At 41.3% G+C, this 18,792-nt stretch overlaps 1 protein-coding gene across 6 annotated transcripts in view; it reads right to left on the reverse strand.

Moving 5' to 3' along the window:
• Positions 1-18,792, reverse strand: part of APTX (aprataxin) — a 156,116-nt gene that overhangs the window by 49,080 nt on the left and 88,244 nt on the right. For 3 of the 6 annotated variants that reach the window (XM_069740685.1, XM_069740693.1, XM_069740679.1), the window contains one exon: positions 10,136-10,655. The exons of the other annotated variants lie outside the window; for them this stretch is intronic. In XM_069740685.1, coding sequence (XP_069596786.1) covers positions 10,504-10,655 — 152 coding nt within the window. In that variant the 3' untranslated portion in view covers positions 10,136-10,503. Of the gene's footprint in view, positions 1-10,135; positions 10,656-18,792 lie in introns of those variants that run through there. 6 annotated transcript variants of the gene reach the window in all.

Genomic DNA, 18,792 nt, shown 5'->3' on the forward strand with positions numbered 1-18,792 from the left:
CCGCTATACAGCGTCATCAACGAAAAAATAAAAAAGTTATAGTCCTCAGAATAAAAGCGATGCAAAAATATTTTACATATAAAATAGTTTTTATCGTATAAAAGCGCCAAAACATAAAAAAATTATATAAATGAGGTATCGCTGTAATCGTACTGGCCCTAAGAGTAAAACGGCTTTATCAATTTTACCAAACGTGGAACGGTAAAAGCGACCCCCCCAAAAGAAATTCATGAATAGCTGTTTTTTGTTCATTCTACCTCGTCCCGCAAAAAAACAAGACCTCACATGACTCTGTGAACCAAAATATGGAAAAATTATAGCTCTCAAAATGTGGAGACGTAAAAACTATTTTTTGCAATAAAAAGCGTCTTTTAGTGTGTGACGGCTGCCAATCATAAAAATCCGCCAAAAAAAAACGCTATAAAAGTAAATCAAATCCCTTAGTAAGGGAAAAATAATAACATTTTAAAAAAATGTATTTATTTCCATTTTCCCATTAGGGTTAGGGTTGGGGCTAAAGTTAGGGCTTGGATTACATTTATGGTTGGGATTAGGGTTGGGATTAGGGTTAGGGTGTGGTTAGGGTTATGGTTGGGATCAGGGGTGTGTTTGGGTTAGGCTTTCAGTTAGAATTGGGGGTTTCCACTGTTTAGGCACATCAGGGGCTCTCCAAACGCGACATGGTGTCCGATCTCAATTCCAGCCAATTCTGCGTTGAAAAAGTAAAACAGTGCTCCTTCCCTTCCGAGCTCTCCTGTGCGCCCAAACAAGGGGTTACCCCAATATATGGGGTATCAGAGTATTCAGGACAAATTGGACAACAACTTTTGGGATCCAATTTCTCCTGTTACCCTTGGGAAAATACAATATCGATGGCTAAAAAAAAATGGTGTCACACTTGGGTATTTTCTATCATATAGACCCCTCAAAGTGACTTCAAATGTGATGTGGTCCCTAAAAAAAATGGTGTTGTAAAAATGAGAAATTGCTGGTCAACTTTTAACCCTTATAACTCCCTAGCTAAAAAAAAATTTGGTTCCAAAATTGTGCTGATGTAAAGTAGACATCTGAGAAATGTTATTTATTAAGTATTTTGTGTGACAAATCTCTGTGATTTTAGGGCATAAAAATTCAAAGTTGGAAAATTGCGAAATTTTCTACATTTTCGCCACATTTCCGATTTTTTCACAAGTAAGCACAGGTAATATCAAAGAAATTTTACCACTATCATGAAGTACAATATGTCACGAGAAAACAATGTCAGAATCATCACGATCCGTTGAAGTGTTATAACCTCCTAAAGGGACAGTGGTCAGAATTGTTCAAATTGGCATGGTCATTAACGTGCAAACCACCCTTGGGGGTAAAGGGGTTAAACAAAAATGAACATTTCACTTTTTTTCACAAAAAATTTACTTCAGCTCCAATTTGTTTTATTTTACCAAGGGTAAAAGGAGAAAATGGACCCCAAAAGTTGTTGTACAATTTGTCCTAAGTACGCCAATACCCCATATGTGGGGGTAAACCAGTGTTTGGGCGCATGGCAGAGCTCGGAAGGGAAGGAGCGCCATTTGACTTTTCAATGCAAAATTGACAGGAATGGAGATGGGATGCCATGTTGCCTTTGGAAAGCCCCTGATATGCCTAAACATGGAAACCCCCCACAAGTGACACCATTTTGGAAAGTAGAACCCCTAAGGAACTTATCTAGATGTGTGGTGAGCACTTTGACCCACCAAGTGCTTCACAGAAGTTTATATTGTAGAGCCGTAAAAATAAAAAATCATATTTTTTCACAAAAATCAACTTTTCGCCCCCAATTTTACATTTTCCCAAGGGTACAAGAAGTTGGACCCCAAAAGTTGTGCAATTTGTCCTGAGTACGCCAATACCCCATATGTGGGGCTAAACCACTGTTTGGGCGCATGGCAGAGCTCGGAAGGGAACGAGCGCTGTTTGACTTTTCAATGCAAAATTGACTGGAATTAAGATGGGACGCCATGTGGCATTTGGAGAGCCCCTGATGTGCCTAAACATTGAAACCCCCCACAAGTGACACCATTTTGGAAAGTAGACCCCCTAAGGAACTTATCTAGATGTCTTGTGAGAACTGTGAACCCCCAAGTGAGGCCGAGCAAGTACCGGCATAGGAGATGGACTGTGAATCCCTGGTCCCGTTGACATTTTATTTTGTTTTTTTTCGTTATATATGATTGTTCAAAGTCATACAGGTGAAAAAGTAAATGCTCCCAGAAAAGAATCTTTGAGTAAATTAGCATGTAAACTTTACAAGCTAATATTTCTGCAATGGAACTGAGAAATAAAAAAAAAATTTCCTTAACTCTGCAGCCACTAATCCATGATTTGTCCACTTTAACATGCTAAAACTGCTGATAAGTCCTCTTTAAGACCCTATACACATTAGACTAACATCTGTCAAACACAATTGGCCAACAGTATAATTTCTATACCTCTTCTATGACAAATGATGTAGAGGGAGAGACCGATCCAGCGTGTACATTTTTGGACTACCAATTATTTTGTTCTCACAGAGAGAAGCCACCTACACACGAGTTTGGTTGCAGATCTCTCTTGGAGAACATAGCTAAACCGAAAGCTCATGTGTGAGAATGTGGGTGGGGGGTGTGAAGTCAGGAGAGACTGCTGCTGGTCAAACCACCATTGGGCCTACAGCGATCTATTGCGTATAGAGGCTTTACATTTCACCCAGTCTCAATTTAGAAGTCCTGCTTCCATCCATGATACCTCACTCCAAAGATACACTGAGAAACAATAGTAGGTGGAGAACTTCTGCTCTTGCTACTATTGTGCTTTCATAAGAGACTTTCATACAAAATGTCAAAAGTCAGTCAGTAAATCTCGGTGTGAAAACATTATTAGATTGTGAGCTCCAATGGGGACGGTGATGATAATGTATATAAACCTCTGCAGAATATGATGGCGTCATATAAGCAAAGCATAATAAAAAATACCACTTTGTTTATTTAAACATTCATTTTATTAGTAACTTTTTACCACCTGAGTCAGTCACTCATGTGACATAAACTTTCTGCATGATTTATCTGCATGACCTGTAACACATAAGCTTTTCATGTCATTTGAGGCGGAGGAAGGAAAAGGAGACTGAATTGAAGGAAACTAAGTAAAATATATGTATAAAATAAATCTAGAGTCCAAATTAAACCATAATTATAAAACCATAAGACAAATCACCGATCTGCGTTATCACGAGACTCTTATGTATGTGTAATCAGAAGACAACTATAAAAGAAAAAAAGGAACGGTTTCATAGTTTGTTTAGATGAACCGACTGGTGGCACTAAACGACCACTGAAATATGACGGTCGCTTATAATGCACTTTACACGGGCAGATGATGTGCAGTGAATGCTGGATCGATCAGGGCCCATAGGCTACCATTGTTCTCGTGGTGCAAATACGGTTTACTCAGGAGGTTTGCACTGCCGAGAATGATAATTTTTAAAGAGAGGCTGCACCAGCTTTTTGCTACCCCATCTGAAAGCAGCATGATATAGGGACATAGACCCTGATTCCAGAAATATCTTACTTTACTGGCTGTTACAGGTTTGATTAAAAATTGATTTATCTGCTGCAGATCTAGTTCTCTGAATGCTTAGCTTTTCATAATGCCACCCACACCGCTGATTGGAAGCTTTCTGTGACATTGTACATAGTGTAAGCTGCCAATCAGTGGTGGGGGTGGGGGTGGCAGTAGGGTTACTAGTCCTCTAGTGAAAATCTGTTGATAAAACAATGATTTCATGAAAACTACAGCAACCAGCCCAATAATTGACACATCTCTGGAATAAGAATCACTTGTCATATATTATGCTTCTATCAGGTTACATCGCAAAAACCTGATGACAAAATCTCATTAACCCCTTAAGCCCCGAGGGTGCTTTGCACGTTAATGACCGGGCCAATTCTTACAATTCTGACCACTGTCCCTTTATGAGGTTATAACTCTGGAACGCTTCAACGGATCTTGGCGATTCTGACATTGTTTTCTCGTGACATATTGTACTTCATTTTAGTGGTAACATTTATTCGATATAACTTGCGTTTATTTGTGAAAAAAATGGAAATTTGGCGAAAATTTAGAAAATTTCGCAATTTTCCAACTTTAAATTTTTATGCCCTTAAATCACAGAGATATGTCACGCAAAATACTTAATAACTAACATTTCGCACATGTCTACTTTACATCAGCACAATTTTGGAACCAAAATTTTTTTTTTGTTAGGGAGTTATAAGGGTTTTTTTAGGGACCACATCTCATTTGAAGTCATTTTGAGGGGTCTATATGATAGAAAATTCACAAGTGTGACACCATTCTAAAAACTGCACCCCTCAAGGTGCTCAAAACCACATTCAAGAAGTTTATTAACCCTTCAGGGGTTTCACAGGAATTTTTGGAATGTTTAAATAAAAATGAATATTTAACTTTTTTTCACACAAAATTTATTTCAGCTCCAATTTGTTTTATTTTACCAAGGGTAACAGGATAAAATGGATGCCAAACGTTGTTGTACAATCTGTACTGAGTACGCTGATACCCCATATGTGGGGGTAAACCACTGTTTGGGCGCATGGCAGAGCTCGGAAGGAAAGGAGCGCCATTTGACTTTTCAATGCAAAATTGACAGGAATTGAGATGGGACGCCATGTTGCGTTTGGAGAGCCCCTCATGTGCTTAAACATTGAAACCCCCCACAAGTGACACCATTTTGGAAAGTAGACACCCTAAGGAACTTATCTAGATGTGTGGTGACCACTTTGACCCACCAATTGCTTCACAGAAGTTTATAATGCAGAGCCGTAAAAATAAAAAATCATATTTTTTCACAAAAATGATCTTTTCGCCACCAATTTTTTATTTTCCCAAGGGTAAGAGAAGAAATTAGACCACAAAAGTTGTTGTGCAATTTGTCCTGAGTGCGACGATACCCCATATGTGGGGGTAAACCACTTTTTGGGCGCATAGCAGAGCTCGGAAGGGAAGGAGCGCCATTTGACTTTTCAATGCAAAATTGACTGGAATTAAGATGGAACGCCATGTTGGTTTGGAGAACCCCTGATGTGCCTAAACATTAAAACCCCCCACAAGTGACACCATTTTGGAAACTAGACCCCCTAAGGAACTTATCTAGATGTGTTTTGAGAGCTTTGAACCCCCAAGTGTTTCACTACAGTTTATAACGCAGAGCCGTTAAAATAAAAAAAAAATTTTCCGCAAAAATTATTTTTTAGCCCCCAGTTTTGTATTTTCACAAGGGTAACAGAATAAATTGGACCCCAAGAGTTGTTGTCCAATTTGTCCTGAGTACGCTGATACCCAATATGTGGGGGGGGAACCACTGTTTGGGCGCATGGCAGAGCTCGGAAGGGAAGGAGCGCCATTTGGAATGCAGACTTAGATGGATTGGTCTGCAGGAGTCACGTTGCATTTGCAGAGCCCCTGATGTACCCAAACAGTACAAACCCCCCACAAGTGACCCCATATTAGAAACTAGACGTCCCAAGGAACTTATCTAGATGTGTTGTGAGAACTTTGAACCCCTAAGTGTTTCACTACAGTTTATAACGCAAAGCCGTGAAAATAAAAATTCTTTTTTTTTTTTTCACAAAAATGATTTTTTAGCCCCCAGCTTTGTATTTTTACAAGGGTAACAGAATAAATTGGACCCCAAAAGTTGTTGTCCAATTTGTCCTGAGTACGCTGATACCCCACATATGGGGAAGAACCACTGTTTGGGCGCATGGCAGAGCTCGGAAGGGAAGGAGCGCCATTTGGAATGCAGACTTAGATGGATTGGTCTGCAGGAGTCACGTTGCATTTGCAGAGCCCCTGATGTACCCAAACAGTAAAAAAAAACCACAAGTGACCCCATATTAGAAACTAGACCTCCCAAGGAACTTATCTAGATGTGTTGTGAGAACTTTGAACCCCTAAGTGTTTCACTACAGTTTATAACGCAAAGCCGTGAAAATAAAAATTCTTTTTTTTTATTTCCACAAAAATGATTTTTTAGCCCCCAGCTTTGTATTTTTACAAGGGTAACAGAATAAATTGGACCCCAAAAGTTGTTGTCCAATTTGTCCTGAGTACGCTGATACCCAATATGTGGGGGGGAACCACTGTTTGGGCGCATGGCAGAGCTCGGAAGGGAAGGAGCGCCATTTGGAATGCAGACTTAGATGGATTGGTCTGCAGGCGTCACGTTGCATTTGCAGAGCCCCTAATGTACCCAAACAGTACAAACCCCCCACAAGTGACCTCATATTGGAAACTAGACCTCCCACGGAACTTATCTAGATGTGTTGTGAAAACTTTGAACCCCCAAGTGTTTCACTACAGTTTACAACGCAGAGCCGTGAAAATAAAAAATCCTTTTTCTTTTCCCACAAAAATGATTTTTAGCCCCCCAAATTTTTATTTTCCCAAGGATAACAAGAGAACTTGGACCCAAAAAGTTGTTGTCCAATTTGTCTCGAGTACGATGATACCCCATATGTTGGGGTAAACCCCTGTTTGGGCGCACGGGAGAGCTCGGAAGTGAAGGAGCACTGTTTTACTTTTTCAATGCAGAATTGGCTGGAATTGAGATCGGACGCCATGTCGCGTTTGGAGAGCCCCTGATGTGCCTAAACAGTGGAAACCCCCCAATTATAAATGAAACCCTAATCCAAACGCACCCCTAACCCTAATCCCAACTGTAACCCTAACCACACACCTAACCCTGACACACCCCTAATTCTAATCCCAACCGTAAATGTAATCCAAACCCTAACGGGAAAATGGAAATAAATACATTTTTTTTAATTTTATTATTTTTCCCTAAGGCTAGGTTCACATTGCGTTAGGGAAATCCGTTTAGCGCTAGCGGATTGCGCTAACGCAATGTCTTTTTAGGTGTCGTGTTTAGTGGTCGCGTTAACGTCCCCGCTCTGGAAGATCGGGGATCGGACCTCGGGCGCGCCGCGGACGCTGCTTGCAGCGTCCGAGGCGCGCCACAAAAGAACGGCACCTTGCTAGCGCGAGCCGAAAATGGCACGCTCTAGCGATGCGCTACACCCGAAAATCACATTGCTGTCAATGGGTGTGCTAAGGGACCCGTTGCACGGCGTTAATTGTGACATTTTCGCCGTGCAACGCTGTCCGTTAGCGTTAACCCATTAACGCAATGTGAACCTAGCCTAAGGGGGTGATGAAGGGGGGTTTGATTTACTTTTATAGCGTTTTTTATATCGGATTTTTATGATTGGCAGCCGTCACACACTAAAAGACGCTTTTTATAGCAAAAAAGTTTTTCCGTCTCCACATTTTGAGACCTATAATTTTTCCATATTTTGGTCCACAGAGTCATGTGAGGTCTTGTTTTTTGCGGGACGAGTTGACGTTTTTATTGGTAACATTTTCGGACACATGACAGTTTTTGATCGCTTTTTATTCCGATTTTTTGTGAGGCAGAATGACCAAAAACCAGCTATTCATGAATTTCTTTTGGGGGAGGCGTTTATACCGTTCCGCGTTTGGTAAAATTGATGAAGCAGTTTTATTCTTCGGGTCAGTACGATTACAGCGATACCTCATTTATATCATTTTTTTATGTTTTGGCGCTTTTATACGATAAAAGCTATTTTATAGAAAAAATAATTATTTTGGCATCGCTTTATTCTGAGGACTATAACTTTTTTATTTTTTTGGTTATGATGCTATATGGCGGCTCGTTTTTTGCGGGACAAGATGACGTTTTCAGAGGTACCATGGTTATTTATATCCGTCTTTTTGATCGCGTGTTATTCCACTTTTTGTTCAGCGTTATGATAATAAAGCGTTGTTTTTTGGCTCTTTTTTTTTTTTCTTACGGTGTTTACTGAAGAGGTTAACTAGTGGGCCAGTTTTATAGGTCGGGTCGTTACGGACGCGGCGATACTAAATATGTGTACTTTTATTGTTTTTTTTGTTTGTTTTTTTTAGATAAAGAAATGTATTTATGGGAATAATATTTTTTTTTCTTCTTTATTTAGGAATTTTTTTTTTTTTTTTTTTTTTTTACACGTGTGGAAATTTTTTTTTCAGATCGGTGATCTGACATACAGCCGGGCAGGATTAGAGCTGCAGCTGCAGACTGATCCTGACCCGGAAGTGCTCCCTGCAGGACCCGGATGCAGCCCCGCGGCCATTTTGGATCCGGGGACTGCAGGGAGAAGACGCTCGGTACACGGTGAGTACATCACCGTGTACCGATCGTCTCAGGGAAGCCCGCAGGGAGCCCCCTCCCTGCGCGATGCTTCCCTGCACCGCCGGCACACCGCGATCATCTTTGATCGCGGTGTGCCGGGGGTTAATGTGCCGGGAGCGGTCTGTGACTGCTCCTGGCACATAGTGCCGGATGTCAGCTGCGATAGGCAGCTGACACTCGGCCGCGATCGGCCGCGCTCCTCCCGTGAGCGCGGCCGATCGCATATGACGTACTATCCCGTCACTGGGAATTAAGTCCCAGGTCACCTGGACGGGATAGTACGTCATATGGGATTAAGGGGTTAAGCAATCCCAAAATCATTTCACCAGACAAACAAGTGTTTTGCATGTTCATTTGGGTGCTCAACAGCTCCTTTACAGTGAAAGATTATCAGTAAATAAGCGCTCACCTTGGAGAAGCACCTACATTAAGTTTTTTCATTCATTAAATAAGTGTATGTGCATGTAATTAGTGTGAGTGTATTAAACTACTCGCCTACTGCTGCTTTCTCCTGTTCCAACACTATTCCTCTCCTCCTCTGCGTCATCCAGCAGTCTCTTTTACAATGTAAGACTATGGTGCATCCGAACGAGCCTACATAGACTTGCATTGTAAACGACTACGGCTAGTCACTATTGTGGTGATGTCACTGAGAAGGGGAGTACAACCGTGCTGGACACCGGAGAGAGCAGCGGTAGGCGAGTATATGAATACACTCACACTACATTACAGACACATACACACACATTTAATGGAGGAAAAACTTAATGGGAGTGTTATTTTAAGAGCATGTTCTTCAGATGAAGAAAAGAAAATCCAGGCTTACTGTAGAGAAAAAATAGCGCCTATAAAACCAACACTCCTACCAGTCATGTGAATGTTAAAGTTTGACAATGTATTCTCAATTTTCCTATACTAAAAAAATATATATCCTAAGTACTGCAGTTTTTGACACTGGTAGTCAATGATCCCTCAACACTAGGCTAACACTTCTAGCCATGGTATGCACAAGTATAGTGGCAGAAATAAAGCCCCTGATAGACTTTAGACTAATATTGATGGGTTTGGCCCACAGTATATGCATCGGAGCCCCTGGTAGCTTATTATTGGGGTAAATATTGATACAGCATTTCCAGTTTTGGACTGCCGACTGCATTGTCTACTAGAGATAAGACATCACTAGCATGGTTTGGAGATCGCTTTCACATAAAGAACACAAGAGTGCACGACCAAACAAGCACTCCTGTGTATGGGAGAGCTGGCAAGATGGTGAACCATCCAGACCGCTATCTAAGGCAGCGGATGCATTTCTCCGGCGCATCCGCTGCCCCATTGTAAGGTGCGGGGAGGTGGGGGCGGAGTTCCGGCAACGCATGCGCGGTCGGAAAAAGCGGTCCGTCAGGAGCAAAAAACGTTACATGTAGCGTTTTTTGCTCCCGACGGTCCGCAAAAGCACGACGGATGCGACGTGTGGCAATCCGTCGCAAATGCGTCTTCAATACAAGTCTATGGGGAAAAAACGCATCCTGCAAGCACTTTTGCAGGATGCGTTTTTTCTGCAAAACGACGCATTGTGACAGATTGCAGAAAACGCTAGTGTGAAAGTAGCCTAATGTGTATGGTGGGCTTTATTTCATGACCATCAAGATGAAAGATTACAACAAAATTCTGCATTACAAACATGGAGGTTGGTAACACGTAAAAATAGGGAATTTAAAAACTCCTCCTCACTCTTTGCACATTGACCTCTGTGTATGTTATAGTACATGCCCACAAAATGGCCATCAACACTTCTTTTTTTCTATCTCATCCAATTTTGGATGGACATATTAGTGCCTACTCCATGAGTCAAGCAAGAAGAAAAAGATTTATTACCACATTTGCATGTAGTTGTTGACAGTCATATAACATAAGCATTCAGCTCCTATAGTCGGTTCTGGTGCTTATATTGTAGCAAGCACTAAAAAGACTGGAACTGCCTGAAAGTCAATATAATCTTCAGCTATTACCATTCCATCAGAATACATAGGAACTACAATAGAGGAAATAGTTTTTCTGAGCACTTTACATGTAATAACCTGCAGGAGTAATATATACAATTGACATGGATGGTAAATGCTGACATACAGAGGACTGTATCCAGATACCGATATTGTGTTCCCAAATTCTAGACAGGTCCTTAGAACACTAGATGCCAATACTTAATCAGCTCTGCATTAGGTCCAGTGTTTCCTTAAATGCTCCTTTAACTGAGGGATAGTGGCTTGCTGCATTTTGCACACATTACATTGGAGGGAAGACTTCAACAGCTCGGAGGCTCCATCTCTTACAGTTACTTTCCCCTTTAACTTTATCATGTCCATTACCTCTGGAAGAAAAAATAATGGGAAAAAAAGCGACACATATGTAGTTAGTGAATCATACAGGTCAGTACATACATCGTCAGCATAATCCCGGAGAAAGCGGTTCAGATGGCAGTATTGTTCATAGACTTATTAACCTTTTCATGACCTTGGGGTTTTCCGTTTTTCCGTGTTCGCTTTTCGCTCCCCTCCTTCCCAGAGCCATAACTTTTTTATTTTTCCGTCAATTTGGCCATGTGAGGGCTTATTTTTTGCGGGACGAGTTGTACTTTTGAACGACATCATTGGTTATAGCATGTCATGTACTATGAAACAGGAAATAAATTCCAAGTGAAAATGAAATTGCAAAAAAAGGGCAATCCCACACTTGTTTTTTGTTTGGCTTTTTTGCTCGGTTCACTAAATGCTAAAACTGACCTGCCATTATGATTCTCCAGGTCATTACGAGTTCATAGACACCTAACATGACTAGGTCATTTGTTATCTAAGTGGTGAAAAAAAATTCCAAACTTTGCTTAAAAAAAAATAAAAAATGGTGCCATTTTCCGATACCCGTAGCGACTCCATTTTTCATGATCTGGGGTCAGGTGAGGGCTTTTGATCGCCCGTTATTGCATTTTAATGCAATGTTGTGGCGACCAAAAAAATGTAATTCTGGCGTTTCGAATTTTTTCTCGTTACGCCATTTAGCGATCAGGTTAATGCTTTTTTTTTTCTTGATAGATTGGGCGATTCTGAACGCGGCAATACCAAATATGTGTAGGTTTGATTTTTTTAAATTGATTTATTTTGAATGGGGCGAAAGGGGGGTCATTTAAACTTTTATATTTTTTTATTTTTTTACATTTTTTTTAACTTTTTTTTTTTTTACTTTTGCCATGCTTCAATAGCCTTCATAGGAGGCTAGAAGCTGGCACAACTCAATCGCTTCTGCTATATAGCAGCGATCATCAGATCGCTGCTATGCAGCAGAAATGCAGGTGTGCTATGAGTGCCAACAACAGGGTGGCGCTCACAGCTAGCCGGGATCAGTAACCATAGAGGTCTCAAGGACCTCTATGGTTACTATACAGAAGCATCGCTGACCCCCGATCATGTGATGGGGGTCAGCGATGCGCTCATTTCCGGCCGCCCGACTGGAAGCGCCGGTTAAATGCCGCTGTCAGCGTTTGACAGCGGCATTTAACTAGTTAATAGCGGCGGGTGAATCTCGATTTCACCCGCCGCTATTTCGGGCACATGTCAGCTGTTCAAAACAGCTGACATGTCCCGGCTTTGATGTGGGCTCACCGCCGGAGCCCGCATCAAAGCAGGGGTTCTGACCTCGGACGTACTATCCCGTCCGAGGTCAGAAAGGGGTTAAAAGGGGTTTTCCAGGCAAAACATAAATTTTCTATGTGACTGTAGATATATGGAATATGGGACCCAGTTTTAATCCCTTCACAACCTTGGACATATCCATACATCCAGGTTGGTAAGTATTTAGCGAACTTGGACGTATGGATACATCCTGGCAATTTTGCGTGCACAGTGGCTATGCGTGCGCTCACCACCGGGTGTTCAGCTGATATGACAGCTGACATCCGGCACTCACTGCCAGGAGCGGTGCCCACACCGCACTCGGCAGTTAAACCCACTAGATCGATCGCAGCATTTAGGAGGCAGGCAGAGTGAGGAGGCTCCCTCTTATCAACACCCTTCCCCGATCGGTCCCATAGTGAACGGATGTCGGGTCACCAGAGCTAGCAAGCTTGTTACACCATGCTCAGAACATGGTGTATCAAGCTTTTATGCCAGTGCAGAATTGACAGTTTATAAAGCATAGCAATGGTCATGCATTGGAACCCCTGGCAGAAGATTCCCTATAATGAGGCAGATGGAGGCATTATGGACGCTGTCTGGCATGTGATCCGGCAGTGTTCAACTTTTTATGAGTGCATAAAAGTGAGGTCTGCCACAGATGTGTGCACTTCTGAAACGGACAATGCTGACCAAAGGTCAAGCGGAGTCCAGAGTAACTCTGCTGCCTCATTATAGTGAATGGATGCCTCGGGGGTTTCATCTGAATCACGTCACTCAGAGATTTAGATGGAAACTGCAATATAAGTGGTCAACATAGAGCACAGGAAAAATGTGATCCAAACATAATGTTCCCAATAAAAGCTTCAAATCAATCCACAAAAAAAAGCAAGTCCCCACTCAGGTGTGTTATCTGATAATGGAAATATAGGGGGCTTCCACATTACTGGTAGTATAAAGGCTCTGAAAAATTGAAATGGCTCCTGGTCCCCCAAACAAAATTCCACAAATTCTGTGCTCCCAAATCCAAATGCCCCCCTCCCTTCTGAGCCCCACAGTGTGCTTAAACCACATATAGCATCCACATGTTTGCCATTTCTGTAGCGATGAGAGCCCACCTAATTTACAGGTGCTTGTCTCCAGAAGCAAGAGCTAGGTATAACGTACTGGTGACTACAGCATACTGGTGACTACAACAGTAGCTTACAATTTTTACTTAGCAACATCCACTGCTGCTTGTTTCTGGAAAACACCCATGAAGACAAAATAGTCACTACACCTGTAGATAAATTCCGAAAGGGGTATAATTTCCAAAATGGGGTCACTTGATTCTGCTCTTCTATCAATTAGGGGCTCTGTATATGGAGTCTGCAAACTATTTTAGGAAAATCTGCTCTTGAGGAGGCAAGTAGCGCTCCCAAGTCTCGCCGTATGGCTAAACAGTACTGTACAGCTACATATGGGGTATTCTACATTCGGCAGAAATTTGTGTGCCATTTTTACCCATTTCCCATTATGAAAATTTAATATCTGGAGCTAAAACAAAACTTTGGTGGTAAAAATGTATTTTTTTTTATTCACTGCCCAATGGTATAAAATTATGTGACCCACCTGTGGTGTCAATATGATCACTCCCCTAGATGAATTCATTGAGTGGTGTAGTTTGTAAAATGGGGTCAATTAGGGGGTGGTTCTGCTAATGTGCCATGACACCCTCAAACCAGTCCAACAAAATCTGAACTCCAACATGGCGCTCCTTCACTTCTGAGCTTTGCACTGTGCATCAAAAGTAGTTTTTGACCACATATGGGATATCTGTCTACTCAGAAGAAATTGCACAACAAATTTTTGGGTCCACTTTCTCCTGCTATGCCTGTGAAAATGAGATATTGGGGCTAAAACAACATTTTTGTGGGAAAAATTTTTTTTTTCATTTTCACAGATCAACATTGTAATATTCTGTGAAGCACTTGTATGTTCAAGGTGCTCAGCACACGTCTAGACAAATTCTTTGAGGGGTCTAGTTTCCAAAATGGGGTCACATGTTGGGGGTTTCCACGGTTTAGGCAAAACAAGGGCTCTCCAAATGTGATACATCACCCGAATACCATTCCATCAAAGTCTGCAGTCGAAAACCATCACTCCTTCCTTTCTGAGCCCTGGTTTGCACCCAAACAGTACTTCTCCCCCCCCCCCCCATATGGGGTATCTGTGTACACAGGAAAAATTGCATAACAAATTTTGGGTTTCATTTTCTTCGGTTACCCTTGTGAAGAAAAAAAATAATTGGGGGCTGAAATAAAACATTTCTGTGAGAAATTTTTTTTATTTTCACAGCTCAATGTTATAAACTTGGAGGTTCAAGGTGCTGAATACACATCTACATAAGTAGTGCTCCTTCCCTTCCGAGAGCCCAAAACTGTAGTTTTCCTACACATATTGGCGTACTCAAGAGAAATTGCACAACAAACTGTATGGTTAATTTTCTCTTGTTACTCTTGTGAAAATAAAAAAAATGGTGCTAAAAGGACATTTTTGTGAGACTTTTTTTGTTTTTTTAATTTTCACAGCTCAACATTATAAACATATGTGAAACACCTGAGGGTTCAAGGTGCTCACCATACATCAGTTTTTATGAAGAGGTAAGCTATAGACTGGACCAAGGTGAGTCATTGGATGTGGTATATCTTGATTTTTCCAAAGCATTTGATACTGTGCTACACAAGAGGTTGGTACACAAAATGAGAATGCTGGGTCTGGGGGAAAATGTGTGTAAATGGGTTCGTAACTGGCTTAGTGATAGAAAGCAGAGGGTGGTTATAAAAGGTATATTCTCTAACTGGGTCACTGTAACCAGTGGGGTACCGCAGGGGTCGGTGTTGGGACCTATTCTCTTCAACATATTTATTAACAGTCTGGTAGAAGGTTTACACAGTAAAATATCCATATTTGCAGATGATACAAAACTATGTAAAGCAGTTAATACAAGAGAAGATAGTATTCTGCTACAGATGGATCTGCAAAAGTTGGAAACTTGGGCCGAAAGGTGGCAGATGTGGTTTAACAATGATAAATGTATTTACACATGGGAAGAAGGAATCAATATTACCATTACACACTGAACGGGAAACCACTGGGTAAATCTGACATGGAGAAGGACTTGGGGATCCTAGTTAATGATAAACTTACCTGGAGCAGCCAGTGCCAGGCAGGGCTGCCAAGGCAAACCGGATCATGGGGTGCATTAAAAGAGGTCTAGATACACATGATGAGAGCATTATACTGCCTCTGTACAAATCCCTGGTTAGACCGCACATGGAGTACTGTGTACAGTTCTGGGCACCGGTGCTCAGGAAGGATATAATGGAACTAGAGCAAGTACAAAGGAGGGCAACTAAACTAATAAAGGGGATGGGGGAACTACAATACCCAGAGAGATTAGCAAAATTAGAATTATTTAGTCTAGAAAAAGATGACTGAGGGGTGATCATGTTAAGTATATAATGGGACAATACAAATATCTCTCCGAGGATCTGTTTATACCAAGGCAGGTGACGGTCACAAGGTGGTATTCTCTGCCTCTGGAGGAGAGAAAGTTTTTCCACCAATATAGACGAGGATTCTTTACTGTTAGGGCAGTGAGAATCTGGAATTCCTTGCCTGAGAAGGTGGTGATGGCGAACTCAGTCAAGGGGTTCAAGAGAGGCCTGGAAGTCTTGCTGGAGCTTAACAATATTGTATCTTACAGTTATTAGGTTCTTTAGAAGGACGTAGATCTGGGAATTTATACTGACGAAATATAGGCAGAACAGGATGGACAAACGTCCTTTTATGACCTTGCTAACTATGTTACATCCAGATAAGATCCTTGATGGGTTTAGTTCACAAAATGGGGTCACTTATGGGGGGTTTCCACTGTTTAGGCACATCAGGGGCTCTTCAAGCTCGACATTAGTCAAGACAATTTTGCATTCAAAGAGTCAAATGGCACTCCTTTCCTTCCAAGCCCTGCCGTGTACCCAAACAGTAGTTTTCCACCACATACAGGGTATAGGCGTACTCAGGAGAAATTGCACAACAAATTTTGGGGTCCATTTTCTCTTGTTACCCTTGTGAACATAGAAAAAATTTGGTCTAAATAAACATTTTTGTGAAAAAAGTTAATTAATTCCTGTGAAGCACCTTTTTTTTTTAGAATGGTATAAATTTTGGTTATTTTCTGTCATATAGGCTCCTCAATGTCACTTCTAATGTGATGTAACATAGTAACATAGTAACATAGTTAGTAAGGCCGAAAAAAGACATTTGTCCATCCAGTTCAGCCTATATTCCATCATAATAAATACCCAGATCTATGTCCTTCTACAGAACCTAATAATTGTATGATACAATATTGTTCTGCTCCAGGAAGACATCCAGGCCTCTCTTGAACCCCTCGACTGAGTTCGCCATCACCACCTCCTCAGGCAAGCAATTCCAGATTCTCACTGCCCTAACAGTAAAGAATCCTCTTCTATGTTGGTGGAAAAACCTTCTCTCCTCCAGACGCAAAGAATGCCCCCTTGTGCCCGTCACCTTCCTTGGTATAAACAGATCCTCAGCGAGATATTTGTATTGTCCCCTTATATACTTATACATGGTTATTAGATCGCCCCTCAGTCGTCTTTTTTCTAGACTAAATAATCCTAATTTCGCTAATCTATCTGGGTATTGTAGTTCTCCCATCCCCTTTATTAATTTTGTTGCCCTCCTTTGTACTCTCTCTAGTTCCATTATATCCTTCCTGAGCACCGGTGCCCAAAACTGGACACAGTACTCCATGTGCGGTCTAACTAGGGATTTGTACAGAGGCAGTATAATGCTCTCATCATGTGTATCCAGACCTCTTTTAATGCACCCCATGATCCTGTTTGCCTTGGCAGCTGCTGCCTGGCACTGGCTGCTCCAGGTAAGTTTATCATTAACTAGGATCCCCAAGTCCTTCTCCCTGTCAGATTTACCCAGTGGTTTCCCGTTCAGTGTGTAATGGTGATATTGATTCCCTCTTCCCATGTGTATAACCTTACATTTATCATTGTTAAACCTCATCTGCCACCTTTCAGCCCAAGTTTCCAACTTATCCAGATCCATCTGTAGCAGAATACTATCTTCTCTTGTATTAACTGCTTTACATAGTTTTGTATCATCTGCAAATATCGATATTTTACTGTGTAAACCTTCTACCAGATCATTAATGAATATGTTGAAGAGAACAGGTCCCAATACTGACCCCTGCGGTACCCCACTGGTCACAGCGACCCAGTTAGAGACTATACCATTTATAACCACCCTCTGCTTTCTATCACTAAGCCAGTTACTAACCCATTTACACACATTTTCCCCCAGACCAAGCATTCTCATTTTGTGTACCAACCTCTTGTGCGGCACGGTATCAAACGCTTTGGAAAAATCGAGATATACCACGTCCAATGACTCACCGTGGTCCAGTCTATAGCTTACCTCTTCATAAAAACTGATTAGATTGGTTTGACAGGAGCGATTTCTCATAAACCCATGCTGATATGGAGTTAAACAGTTATTCTCATTGAGATAATCCAGAATAACATCCCTCAGAAACCCTTCAAATATTTTACCAACAATAGAGGTTAGACTTACTGGCCTATAATTTCCAGGTTCACTTTTAGAGCCCTTTTTGAATATTGGCACCACATTTGCTATGCGCCAGTCCTGCGGAACAGACCCTGTCGCTATAGAGTCACTAAAAATAAGAAATAATGGTTTATCTATTACATTACTTAGTTCTCTTAGTACTCGTGGGTGTATGCCATCCGGACCCGGAGATTTATCTATTTTAATCTTATTTAGCCGGTTTCGCACCTCTTCTTGGGTTAGATTGGTGACCCTTAATATAGGGTTTTCATTGTTTCTTGGGATTTCACCTAGCATTTCATTTTCCACCGTGAATACCGTGGAGAAGGTGGTGTTTAATATGTTAGCTTTTTCCTCGTCATCTACAACCATTCTTTCCTCACTATTTTTTAAGGGGCCTACATTTTCAGTTTTTATTCTTTTACTATTGATATAGTTGAAGAACAGTTTGGGATTAGTTTTACTCTCCTTAGCAATGTGCTTCTCTGTTTCCTTTTTGGCAGCTTTAATTAGTTTTTTAGATAAAGTATTTTTCTCCCTATAGTTTTTTAGAGCTTCAATGGTGCCATCCTGCTTTAGTAGTGCAAATGCTTTCTTTTTACTGTTAATTGCCTGTCTTACTTCTTTGTTTAGCCACATTGGGTTTTTCCTATTTCTAGTCCTTTTATTCCCACAAGGCATAAACCGCTTACACTGCCTATTTAGGATGTTCTTAAACATTTCCCATTTAATATCTGTATTCTCATTTCTGAGGATATTGTCCCAGTCTACCAGATTAAGGGCATCTCTAAGCTGTTCAAACTTTGCCTTCCTAAAGTTCAATGTTTTTGTGACTCCCTGACAAGTCCCCCTAGTGAAAGACAGGTGAAACTGCACAATATTGTGGTCGCTATTTCCTAAATGCCCAACCACCTGCAGATTTGTTATTCTGTCAGGTCTATTAGATAGTATTAGGTCTAAAAGTGCTGCTCCTCTGGTTGGATTCTGCACCAATTGTGAAAGATAATTTTTCTTGGTTATTAGCAGAAACCTGTTGCCTTTATGGGTTTCACAGGTTTCTGTTTCCCAGTTAATATCCGGGTAGTTAAAGTCCCCCATAACCAGGACCTCATTATGGGTTGCAGCTTCATCTATCTGCTTTAGAAGTAGACTTTCCATGCTTTCTGTTATATTTGGGGGTTTGTAACAGACCCC

Source organism: Ranitomeya imitator, chromosome 1 (assembly GCF_032444005.1).
Source record: "Ranitomeya imitator isolate aRanImi1 chromosome 1, aRanImi1.pri, whole genome shotgun sequence".
NCBI lineage: Eukaryota > Metazoa > Chordata > Amphibia > Anura > Dendrobatidae > Ranitomeya > Ranitomeya imitator.